Source organism: Ostrea edulis, chromosome 5 (assembly GCF_947568905.1).
Source record: "Ostrea edulis chromosome 5, xbOstEdul1.1, whole genome shotgun sequence".
NCBI lineage: Eukaryota > Metazoa > Mollusca > Bivalvia > Ostreida > Ostreidae > Ostrea > Ostrea edulis.
The window spans coordinates 24902925-24915245 of NC_079168.1; the positions used below are offsets into that span (position 1 = coordinate 24902925).

At 34.8% G+C, this 12321-nt stretch overlaps 1 protein-coding gene across 6 annotated transcripts in view; it reads left to right on the forward strand.

Annotated features, from left to right (window-relative positions):
• Positions 1–12321, forward strand: part of LOC125649056 (calcium-independent protein kinase C-like) — a 40847-nt gene that overhangs the window by 27496 nt on the left and 1030 nt on the right. For all 6 annotated transcript variants that reach the window (XM_048876266.2, XM_048876268.2, XM_048876269.2 and 3 more), the window contains 5 exons: positions 2606–2760; positions 4403–4541; positions 7636–7824; positions 9191–9340; positions 9778–12321. The exon at positions 9778–12321 is cut by the window's right edge and continues 1030 nt beyond it. In XM_048876266.2, coding sequence (XP_048732223.1) covers positions 2606–2760; positions 4403–4541; positions 7636–7824; positions 9191–9340; positions 9778–9954 — 810 coding nt within the window. In that variant the 3' untranslated portion in view covers positions 9955–12321. The remainder of the gene's footprint in view (positions 1–2605; positions 2761–4402; positions 4542–7635; positions 7825–9190; positions 9341–9777) is intronic.

Consider the following 12321-nt stretch of genomic DNA (forward strand, 5'->3'; position numbering starts at 1 on the left):
GTCAGATCCGACATCTGCACCTCGGTGTGCTGACATCCAACACAGATCTTTTAAAGCGCCCATTGACTGCTACATGGTCTATCTGGTTCTTGTGTTGACCATTTGGTGAAGTCCATGTCTGCTTGTGTATGTCTTTATGTTTAAACATTGTTGAAGATATTGCCAAGTTGTTGATGGCACAAAATGATGCAAATCTTTCTCCATTATTGTTTTTTTTCCGAGTGTAAACCATACTTTCCAACAATTCCATCCTCTCCTTCCTGTTGTTACCTACTTTTGCATTAATATCGCCAGTTAGAATTATAATATCATGGCGTGGAGTCTTGTCTATGACTCCCTGTAGTTGTTCGTAAAAATTATCTTTTGATTCTTCTGCATCATTGGTAGGTGCATACACTTGTATTAATGTTGTTTTTATATACTTTGACCAGAACCTGGCAGTTATGATGCGGTCGTTAATGGGTGCCCATTCGTATAATGTCTTGGCTTTCTCCTTTGATATAGCAATAGCAACTCCATTACTGTGATGGTTATCTTTTCTTTCAGAATACAGTATCGTTTCACCTGTCTGGGTTCTGATTTTTCCAGAATCTGTCCATCTGCATTCGCTTATTCCAAGTATACCTAGGTGGTGTCTCTTCATTTCTGCTATTACTTGTGCGGATTTTACAATGGAGTACATAGTTCTTACGTTCCATGATCCCAACCTGATGATATTTTTGGGGCTCACTAGCATATCCCTCTGTCCGCGAACTTCCTTTCGGCTTTGGCTCGTGGACATCATGCTTGCATCTCCGTCCGCTATAAAATCATCCTTTGGAGTATGCTCGATAGCTATGCTTACTCCACGACTTCTTATTGACTTGTTCATAGTTTCTGTAATCAACTTCTTTTTATGAGGTCGGGTGATTAACCCTGCGCTCAACCTCATTGAGGTGGTTTTTCTGTAGGGGTTTTCCTTCCCTTAGATGACAGTCTTTTTAAGACTATTGGATGCCATCCCCCAGGTTTTACATCGGAGTGTCCTTCTCCTAGGTAAGCTGCCATCCCTGGTTGCGAACCTCACCTATCCGGGTTTTACATCGGAGGTTTCCTTCTTCTAGACAGATAATCATCCCTGATTTTCGACATCATGTCTTGCCGGCTATATTCCCATAGCTGGGGCAAGGTTGATGAGTGCTAGGGCGTGTCCACATGCCGGTGGGCCTACACACTGCATCTATGGGGCCCTTGCTGCTCCCAGATCCCCATTAGTTTGGCCTGGTCCTGAGAGAGGCCAGTATCCGTGTGCTGCCAACGTGGAGGCACTAATGGAGTCTTGGTAGTATAGAGGCTATGTACTGACAGGAGAGGCTGACACACTCGGCTCTCTTTTCGCAAAAGGATGCTAGTCAGTGGCAAATACATGCACTGGACGCATATCACTACCCTGTGGTATATACCACCAGCACACTATGTATGTAAGTTACACTATAAGCAGGTTATCATTATAAGGAGGTTACATTATAAGCAGGTTACATTATACAGAAGTTACATGATAACCAGGTTTCATTATAAGGAGGTTACATTATAAGGAGGTTGCATTATGTAGATTGATGCCTGTATCTCTGCAGGGAACTATAGTGACATAAACTGTTGTGGTAACAGTGGTAAGTATCACATACAAGATATATTGAATTTGCCTTGCTTTCTATCATCACTTCTTCCTGTTAGCAATATTTACATTGGGCTAGGCTTGCATTTGTCAGGGAGCTAATATTTTTAATTCTGCACTCTGTCACTGATTTCTATATAAAACCACTAGATATTAAAAGGGGAAGAAATTTGTGGATGTTGTAAAGTGGATTATAAATACAATTGAAAAGACCTTACAACCATTTTATCAACACATAGATGATATTAACATGAAATATTTACAAGTATATTCAAAATAAGGATGTAAAAAGTTCATATTCAAGTACCTGTTACATTGTAATTTGAAGTAAGGTGTAGTGTGCACAACTGAGAGCGAGGTCTGCCAGACTGTGGGGAAAGTCATTAAACGTTCAATAGAGCGAGGTCTGCCACAGACTGTGGGAAAAGTGATTAAACGTTCAATAGAGTTAGGTCTGTCACAGACTGTCACAGTGAATTTTTGATACAGTAAAACTCTGTTACAGTGAATTTCTGATACAGTAAAACTCTGTTACAGTGAATTTCTGATACAGTAAAACTCTGGTACAGTGAATTTCTGATACAATAAAACTCTGATACAGTAAAACTCTGTTACAGTGAATTTCTGATACAGTAAAACTCTGTTTCACAGACTGGGAAAAGTGAATAAACGTTCAATGTAAAAACTTGTAGTGTTTCATAAAATCTGTAGATAGGTTTTATGGGTTATTTCACAGCGAAAATCACTTGCTTATAAATTATGATATTTATTCTTGTTTGGTTCATATCCATTATTTTTTTAATATTCCATAAATGTTGTTCAGACCTACATATGTAGAAACATGTGACAAATTCATACTCTGTCTTGTGATTATAAATTCAAAGGACCTCAGATATGACACATATGCTTCAAATCTTTGTACATGAATGGATGATTTTTTTTTGCTTGTAGGACCGATTATTTTTTGTAATGGAGTATGTGAATGGTGGTGATTTAATGTTCCAAATTCAACGAGCTCGTAAGTTTGATGAACCTAGGGCGAGGTTTTACGCTGCAGAGGTGACGCTGGCTCTTATGTTCCTTCATCGAAATGGAATTATATATAGGTAGGTCATCTGTGTATAAAAATAGAATTATATATATATAGGTCATGTGTATGTAAAAATAGAATTATATATAGGTAGGTCATGTGTGTATATAAAAATAGAATTATATATAGGTAGGTCATATGTATATAAAAATAGAATTATATATAGATAGGTCATGTATGTATAAAAAAAATAGAATTATATATAGGTAGGGTGTGCGTATCTAACAATGAAATGGAATTAAAATAAGTAGGGCGTGTTTATGTAAATATAATGGAATTATTTATAGACCTGTATGACGTGTGTATGTAAAAATGTAATGGACATTTTATTTAGTCAGTTTTTTATTTTTTTTTATAATAAGTTATTACAAAGTGAAGAATTTGTTTTGAAATATTTTCCTTTTTGAGTGTTAGCTCATATTTTGATATATACTCAATCTCAAATAATTCAACCCCACTCCAAATTTTTCTTGGCCATCTACTAATAAAATGATGGATAGCAAGGGGGAACAAAATGTATTTTAGAGTATTGCAATACATAAGTTGAAGATATTTATTGTTAGGGCTGTTCCAGAAATGATCAAATGGGGGGGGTCGGGCGGCAAACGATATTTTTTTGTATGGGTGGTCGTATTTTTTCATATTTTAATTGGTCCGTGGTTGGACTGTTAAAAAAATATTTATTATGGGTAGTGGGTAGTTTCTATTGTTTTATTTTGTGCCATGTGGGTGTTGAGTTTTCAGAATATTTTTATTGTCGCTCTTGTCGTGTTGGTTACAAAACGTCAGAGGGAAAATTGAAAACGTGCTTTCGAAATGCTGCTTTCGAAATCGGAAGTAACATAGAACTATTCGAGTTGTCGCTCTTTGCAGCGCATAACTTTCCATTACGGCACTCTTCAAATTAGAGGCGCGTTTAGTAGGGTTCCTTTGGACGTGATGGCGGCGAACTCTGTTCTGTAGATTATTACAGTTTACAGTGCATCGATTTTGGGAATATTTTGAAACCAATAGGTATTCCGTTTTCTAATAAAAATAGGCAAACCTTAGTTGATTTATACGAGGGTACCGATGCGTTATATTTATCAGTCGATGTGATGGTGATATAGAGGCCTCCGGGCGCGGGCTCCATTAGAAGACGAACGATTCGTGGAAAAACATATCCATACCCATTTCATGATAATAGCATCGTTTGGACTCCCAATCTTTCCAACATTCCCGCCATAGATGCCTTTGATTGTTGATGTGACATCGTTTCTTCAGAACTACTGTGATACAATGTCGCACAGGCATTACCGTGTCATTGACTAGAATGTTTGTCCCGAAAACCTTGCGAGATTTGTACCGTTTTCATTTTTAAAAATATTTTTGTGGTGGGTCTGGTTAGTTTTTTTTTTTTTATTAGATGGGTCATTGTAAAATGAGTTTATTAATTTGATGGGTCATGGGGTAATTTTTTATTTTTTTTTATGGGTGCTTGGTATATACAAAAGGTGCCTCCCGACCCCCCCATGTATTTATTTCTGGAATAGCCCTTACCAAATATACATCTGCTTCTTGTTTTATTCATTTCAAGACAAGACAACTTTTAATGGCTTTGCAATCATTGTATGTCACAAACGCATCTTCTTTGATACCCACTTTGTGTTTTGTTTCAGGGATTTGAAATTAGATAACATATTATTAGATGCTGAAGGGCACTGTAAAATAGCCGATTTTGGTATGTGCAAGGAAGGAATGTTTGAGAACAGACTAACTCAAACATTTTGTGGTACACCAGATTACATAGCACCTGAGGTAAGAAACTATGAACTAATGATATTTTGATGAATGAGTACATGAAATTAGAAAGAGGAATCATGACTTGCAAGTTTGAATGAATTGATTGACTTGATACAAATTGTACAATAGAAGCAATGTTTTTGCATCTGTTTTGGATTACTTGACCTTATATAAGATGGGTGTCTTCATATAAACAATATGAGTTATGAGATTGATCACTGTTTGTTCGTTATCTTCACCTTTCATTTAACCATCGAGCATGTATCTCTGCTGGTGGACACTCTTTCCCAGGATTACTTGTCACTCGATATATGTTCTTCCATGAATATAAACAAAATACGAGTTATGAGATTGATCACTGTTGGTTATCTTCACCTTTCATACTAGATCTGATTAAATATTACTACCCTGGTGTTGTTATACAGTGGAGTTTGGGATGGAGAGGAGTGTGTTATCACATTTATTGGGTATATTCAGGTCTGATACAAAGAAGTTGGTTTCTTGTTAATACGCACATGTATTTTAAAGAATGAGTCCGTTAAACAGAATAGGCCACCTCACCCCACCCCACTCAAAACAATCAATCAACCCACTCCACAGTCGTATCCAAAATCCATTCAGTAGTTTCAGTACTTTCATTTTTCATGTGAAAATTTAGCATTGTTAACTTAAGGTTGATTATTTTGTTATAAGTTAGGGTAGAGATGTATCATTTATACTAACTTTGTCCCAGTAGTGTAAGGGTATAAAATATATATAATATTTTAGCTTGCATGATTTTTAAGCTGATGAGTTTATCTGATTGAAATGTCTCTGTTGTTTAATATCTGTCAATAAATTTTTGATATTTTCACCTTCTTCTCAAAAAACAACTGTGCCAATTTTGGCCAGCATTGTCACCATTTGGTGGCAAAGGGAATTAAATATTGTATAAATGAAGGGTTGCACAGTTTCCAAGGGAGATTATTAAGAATGCGAAAATCAGGTAGGATGTTTAAAGAAAACTTACCAAGAACTATTGTTCATACCATAGCCCTCGAGAACAAAGTGAAGCCATGTTTTACGAGGGAAAATACATGTATGAGGAAATTGTAAAAAGAACAAAGACACATTTTGTGATATTAATATGCTAGCATATCCTCATGTAGTTCAAACCAAAACTCCTATGGCCAGGGCAAGGCACAATAGGGATTTCAGTTTTTAAGATCCCGCCATCTGTCAGCATTCTCTAGGGCACACAGATTTATCCACTTTGTTTTTACAGATGAGACTTAGAATTTTTAATATCAATAAGATAATAGCACTTTCTATGGTATGGAATAGCTGGAGATTACTTGAGAAAATTTTCATAGAATTTAAAGGTAATGTTTGGATTCTTAATAGTAATCTGTCTGTCTCTCTGCCAGCACTTTTTACAGCAATAACTGAAAAGTTTCCTAAATTTTTCGCTTTATACTAGGATTTGGCAGAGTAAGACCCGTTTCCATTTTCAGATTATTTTAGAGTCCTTTCTTACTTGTCAGCTTTCTAGTGACATAGGAGTATATAGGAAAATTATTTTCAAATCTTCTAGGAACCTCAAGGGTTTAGTTTATCAAATTGATATAGTGAGTTCCTGATATAGTAAAACTATGTTACAGTAAATTTCTGATACAATAAAACTCTGTTACAGTGAATTTTTGATACAGTAAAACTCTGTTACAGTAAATTTCTGATACAATAAAACTCTGTTACAGTAAATTTCTGACACAATAAAATTCTGTTACAGTGAATTTTTGATACAATAAAACTCTGTTGCAGTGAATTTTTGATACAGTAAAACTCTGTTACAGTGAATTTCTGATACAATAAAACTCTCTGTTACAGTGAATTTTTGATGCAATAAAACTCTGTTACAGTGAATTTCTGATACATTAAAACTCTGTTACAGTGAATTTCTGATACAATAAAACTCTCTGTTACAGTGAATTTCTGATACAATAAAACTCTGTTGCAGTGAATTTTTGATACAGTAAAACTCTGTTACAGTGAATTTCTGATACAATAAAACTCTCTGTTACAGTGAATTTTTGATGCAATAAAACTCTGTTACAGTGAATTTCTGATACATTAAAACTCTGTTACAGTGAATTTCTGATACAATAAAACTCTCTGTTACAGTAAATTTCTGATACAGTAAAACTCTGTTACAGTGAATTTCGTTGGTATAGAAAGTGTCAAAAGAACATGATCTTTTTTTATTTTATTTTTATTTTATTTTTTTACCAAAGAATGGATTACTTTTCTTTGATTTCTGCTGCATTACTAAATATTTTGGCAGGGCGTGTTTTGCATAGTGAATGTTGCATTTATTTCAAATGTGAGTTGTACTAAATACTGCAAACACTTAATGCAGGCAGCCCAGCTAAATGTGTAATTTATTCTAAATACTGCAAACACTCATGTAATTTATTCTGAATACTGCAAACACTCAATGCTGGCAGCACAGCCAAATGTGTAATTTATTCTGAATACTGTAAACAATGTGTAATTTATTCTAAATACTGCAAACACTTAATGCAGGCAGCCCAGCCAAATGTGTAATTTATTCTGAATACTGCAATAAACTGATGTATATTTCATTATAGATACCACAATTGCACAAAAATAAAGCTGTTTAATCTATATAAAATGACTTAATTATATGTCAAGTTGAAACTGCTTTTTCCAGTGTTCCAAGGGGCCAAATTGTTGTATAGAATGGACTCATTCTTTGTTTTTGTTGTGTTTTATAATTATACTTTTCACTTGTTTTATAATTATACTTTTCACTAACATATTGTGTCAATAACAATTTGAAGGCTGTTCCTTCATTGACTACCAATAAATGTACAATTTACACATCATTCTTTAAGCAAAGGAATGTAGTGATTAAACAACTTTTGCAGTGTTACCAATAAATGTTCATTAACTCCAACATTTCTTCTGTAAAATGTCAATCAAAAGATAGATTTAAGAATTCTTATCGATCTCAACAAATCAATATATTGCTTATAAATCCATTGTAGTTTTTTTTTTTTTATAGGGATACCATCATTATCATTTTATGGTGTAAAATTGTTCGTTTCAGATCTTACAAGAGCTAGACTATGATGCATCAGTTGACTGGTGGGCGTTAGGTGTTCTGATGTATGAAATGATGGCCGGACAGCCACCGTTTGAGGCAGATAATGAGGAGGATCTATTTGAGTCAATCCTTCATGACGACGTGTTGTATCCAGTCTGGCTGAGTAAAGAAGCGGTGCAAATCCTACGAGGGGTAGGGTTCGTTTCTTAAAGTCAGAAACCAAAATATGAAGTCAAGTGTTGTTTGGTTTTGTTTTTTTAAAGTTTAGGTTCAAATTGACTTGCAACCTAACATGGCTATGTAAACAGGCAAAACCTTATTGAAGCTGTGACATTTCAGTTTGAATGGGCTTAGATAAATGTTTGAAGGTATGTCTCATTACAAGTACATGTATTGAGGGGAAAATGTGTCCAAAACTTTTTTATATTAAAATCTTGTGGCAGAAATGTAAAAATAAAGAGATAAAAGAACTGAATTGTATGCATAAGAAGTTGCGCTTTGAATGCGAGTTTTTAATAGTGGATGGGTCTGTAGTTCTCCGGTCCATCCCAATTTTTATGCCCACCTTGGAGAAAGGGGCATGTTGGTTTGCACCTGTTGGTCAGTCTGTAAGCTGGTTGGTCAGTGAACCAAATATTGTCAGCTCAATATCTTGAGAACCTTTTGCTTGACTGACATCAAACTTTTTATACTGATTTCCACCAAAGAGTATATGACTCCTATTGAATTGAGGACACAAGGTCCAAGGTCATGTGTCAATCTACTCTGTACATAGGTAGGTATTGTTTGCTCAATATCTTGAGTAACTCTTTGCTTGACAGGCATCAAACTTAGCACACTGGCGTAGTGGTGTTCTAAATTTAAAGATTGCAGCAATGAGGCTTAATGTTTCTAAAACATTTTTTGTTTGCCAAAGAACCACATCCCATGGGGTTTCGGGTTAGAATAGGTCCTCAGTACCTCTTGCTTTTCATAAGAGGCAACTAAATGGGGCAGGCCAGATGAGACCGCAAAACTTAGGCCCCATGTCATGGTAGGTGTGGCACGATAAAGATCCCTCCCTGCTCAAAGGCCGTAAGTGCGGAGCATAGACCTAAATTTTGCAGCCCTTTACTGGCATAGGTGACGTCTTAATGTGTGTATGAGTGAAACGTTCTCGAGGGGGATGTTAAACAATATACAACGTACAACCAATCAAAGAGCCATATTTCTGGAGTTAGTATCTCTAGATAACTCCTTAAAAATACAGTAAAACTCGGTTATAACTGACCTACAGGAACAGCAAACGAGAGTCTTTATAACCAAACTTTGTTGTATCCAATATAATTTTAGTCATTTTCCTCTCATAGGGGAATAATGATCCTTTCTTTGTAAGTGTGAATTCACTGTAAGTGTGTTAATAATTATTGTGTTTTACTGAATTTTAAAGAATAAAAAAAGTACATCACTTGGTCTCTGATAAATCTTTCAAATTAACTTTCTTATCATTCCAATGTGTATTTCAGTGATATTTACATGTACCTTAAAATAGTTTGCTCATTTTCATTTTGTTTTTCAGTTCATGACAAAGAATCCAGCCAAGAGGCTTGGCTGTGTGAAGGAGCATGGCGGGGAAAAAGCAATCCTAACTAACCCATTTTTTCATGATAAAATCGACTGGGATTTGTTAGAAAAGAGACAAATAAAACCTCCTTTTAAACCTAAAATTGTAAGCATCATATTGTGCAATCACTGTTTTATAATTATTTTCTTTGTTTGCATTATGTTCATAAAGTTTTAACTTGTATAGGGAGGGCACCAGCTACAGTGTATATGTGAAGTGCCTCGAATTTTGACCTATCAATTTGAAGTTATTGTGTGACAAAGTTTTAAGTGTTTTCTTATTTCACAAGAACATTATGCAAAGGGGTATACATGAATATACGAAAGAATTTTGTGACAATGATTACAATACCAAGAAAAAAAAATCAATCTATTTTCTGTAAGAGTAATACAAGTAGTTCTTTATACATGTATTCTGTTATATTATTTGTTTTACCAAACTTTATCCAATGGAATTTCTGATGAGTTTTCTTGTGGTTTTCCAAGTATGCTGATTGGTCAGTTAAAATAGTAATGCAAGGAAATTTGTTCCTTATCTTTCAGAAATCTAGAACAGATGCCAACAACTTTGACAAAGACTTTACTTCCGAGGAACCAACACTAACCCCAGTAGACCCGTCTGTGGTGAAAACAATCAACCAAGAAGAATTCCATGGATTCTCATTTATAAATCCTGACTATGGAAAACTGTCCTATTGTCCGACCTCGGATATTCATTGACCCCTGCTAATTCTAAAGAAAGATTGTGATGATCCCCCTCCCCCCTTTTGCTCCCCACACAAATCAATAACAGGCAGAAAAAAGCACAGTCACAAGGAACAGTGGATTGATTTTAAGGAAAAGAAAGAGAGAAAGAAAAATACTGGAGAGAAATACACAATTTTTTTTTAAAGCTACAATAATTTATGTACATGTACTATGTAAAATGACGATATTTTGGGTAGTTACAATTGAACCAATATTTCCATGTATTCCAGCAGTTTGTTGTGGCGTATCACCAGTTTATTACCCCATCATCTTCTTCATTCAATACCTCGATACTTTGTCTTTTTTGAAAATTATAAAAGGAAAAAAAAAGAAAAAAAACCAAAACCTAGCTATGATCCTGTACGATGCTGAGGGTGTGTCTACACCATGTATACATCATTCAATTTTTGTGCTTTTATCCAAAATGTACAAATTGTTTCTTTTCTACGTGTAAGTCTGTTTTCTGGTCATCCAGTGGAAGAGCGGTAACTTGCACATTTTGAATATTGAGAGGACAGTTTCTAGAGCAATGAAACATGAATATACATATGAATTGATTGCTCTTTGCAAACAATTGAGTCAATAAATTTATCTACACCTTTTTGGAAAATTTTAATGAAGCCAAATGTTTAAATGTATTCTAGTCAGATTGCATCCGGTGTAAAAGAATTCAGTGATGCTGCACCAGTACTGTTATTTGTTAGTTTTGTTTGTACATGTCTCGATTCTGGTGATAAAGTGGAAAGTTTGAAATCAAATAGCTATTTTACTGTTGATAAGGAACAGTAAGTCTCCGGAACTCTGCAATGTTGTGTTATTAAGGTAATGTCTAACGTAATCTCATGTACACGGTACATTGAATCGTGGAACCTGTCATCCAATCTGTCTGCTACTGATCTCATGATTTCTCGAGTAATATATTTCCATTAAACAAATGCTCTTAGGAGGACAGAATGTCATTCAATTTGTAAGAAGGCACTGCATTTAAATTCAAAACTTTTTACTCTCGTAATCTTGTAAAGAAAGCGTGTGTGGTACTCCGTATTCCTGTGAATAGTAAGTTAATTCTATTTAAGTACAGGTAAATAGGTGAGGTACAGACAGGTACCACACAAAACTACCGTGGTTTTGAAGAAAAGAACTTTCATTCGTCAATCCTTTGACCATTTCTCAACATCATGAATTTGATACACATAATATGAGTGACACCCAAACTTTTTATTGCATGTAATAGGTGATGCAATTTATAAATTTTAAAAAATCTCCAAGTATCAACTTTTTTTTGAGACAGAGATTAATATGTATTGATGTATTGTCGTTGCACAGAGGATATTGCATACCTTTCCCCCATATTCCATGCCCTTATCAACCCACGACCACAATTGTATCAATTGTATTGTTAAGGCCAGAGGTCCTAAGACTGAGTCTGGTCTGGAGTTGATGTAGGGTGGTAATATGGAAGAGGTTATGTTCCGTTTATTACATGCTTAGTAATAAAATTAACCACCACCCCCCACCTTCCAGAGATGTGGAATTTAATTTCGATTTTCTGATACTTTATTTAAGAAATGTTGTAACCCGTGAACTGTTACTTGTGGGCTGTTAACCAAAGCATGTTACACTACAGTATCTGTACGGTGTCACATGATAACCATGTGATACAATATCTTTTTTATATTGGGCATAATATAGTTATTCAGACATTGCTCGTATTATATATGTTAGAAATCTTTATAACTAAGTATGTAATAAAATGCAATAACAACCATCAGCTGTGTTACTAAGATCAGACGGATTGGAGTGAATTTTGCTGTGAATGAGGGGGTTAACAATTAAAATTAGTTCATTTCTATGCCTTTACATCATAAAAAATCTAAGGTGGATCCTGTTCTTTCTAAAGCTGTTTTAACAGTACAATGCATTGTTTTTCTGATCATGTTTTTCACCCTTTATGGGCTTTTGGAATTGAAATATTTGGCAGATATGCACCTATTTTTTTAATTTAATTTTTTTTTTATTTAATTTTTTTTTGTTTGCAATAATAGATTTCATTTTGAAATGGTTAGTGATCAATATTCATCACAGTTCTTGGACATAATGCTGAGCATGATACTGAGAAAACGCAATAGAAAACGGGCCACAGTATTTTTAGGAAGGCTGGAGGGTTGAATGACCTAGTTTATGATGGTGGATCAGAACTTCTAAAGGAAATGTGAAACATTTGGTGCTTCACATAGACCTCCTGTATTGACGTGATATCTGTATTGTAGTTGTCAATTTTAAGGAGCTTTGTGAATTACAAGTGCAATATTGTTCTATACTAAGTTTATTTGTATAAAA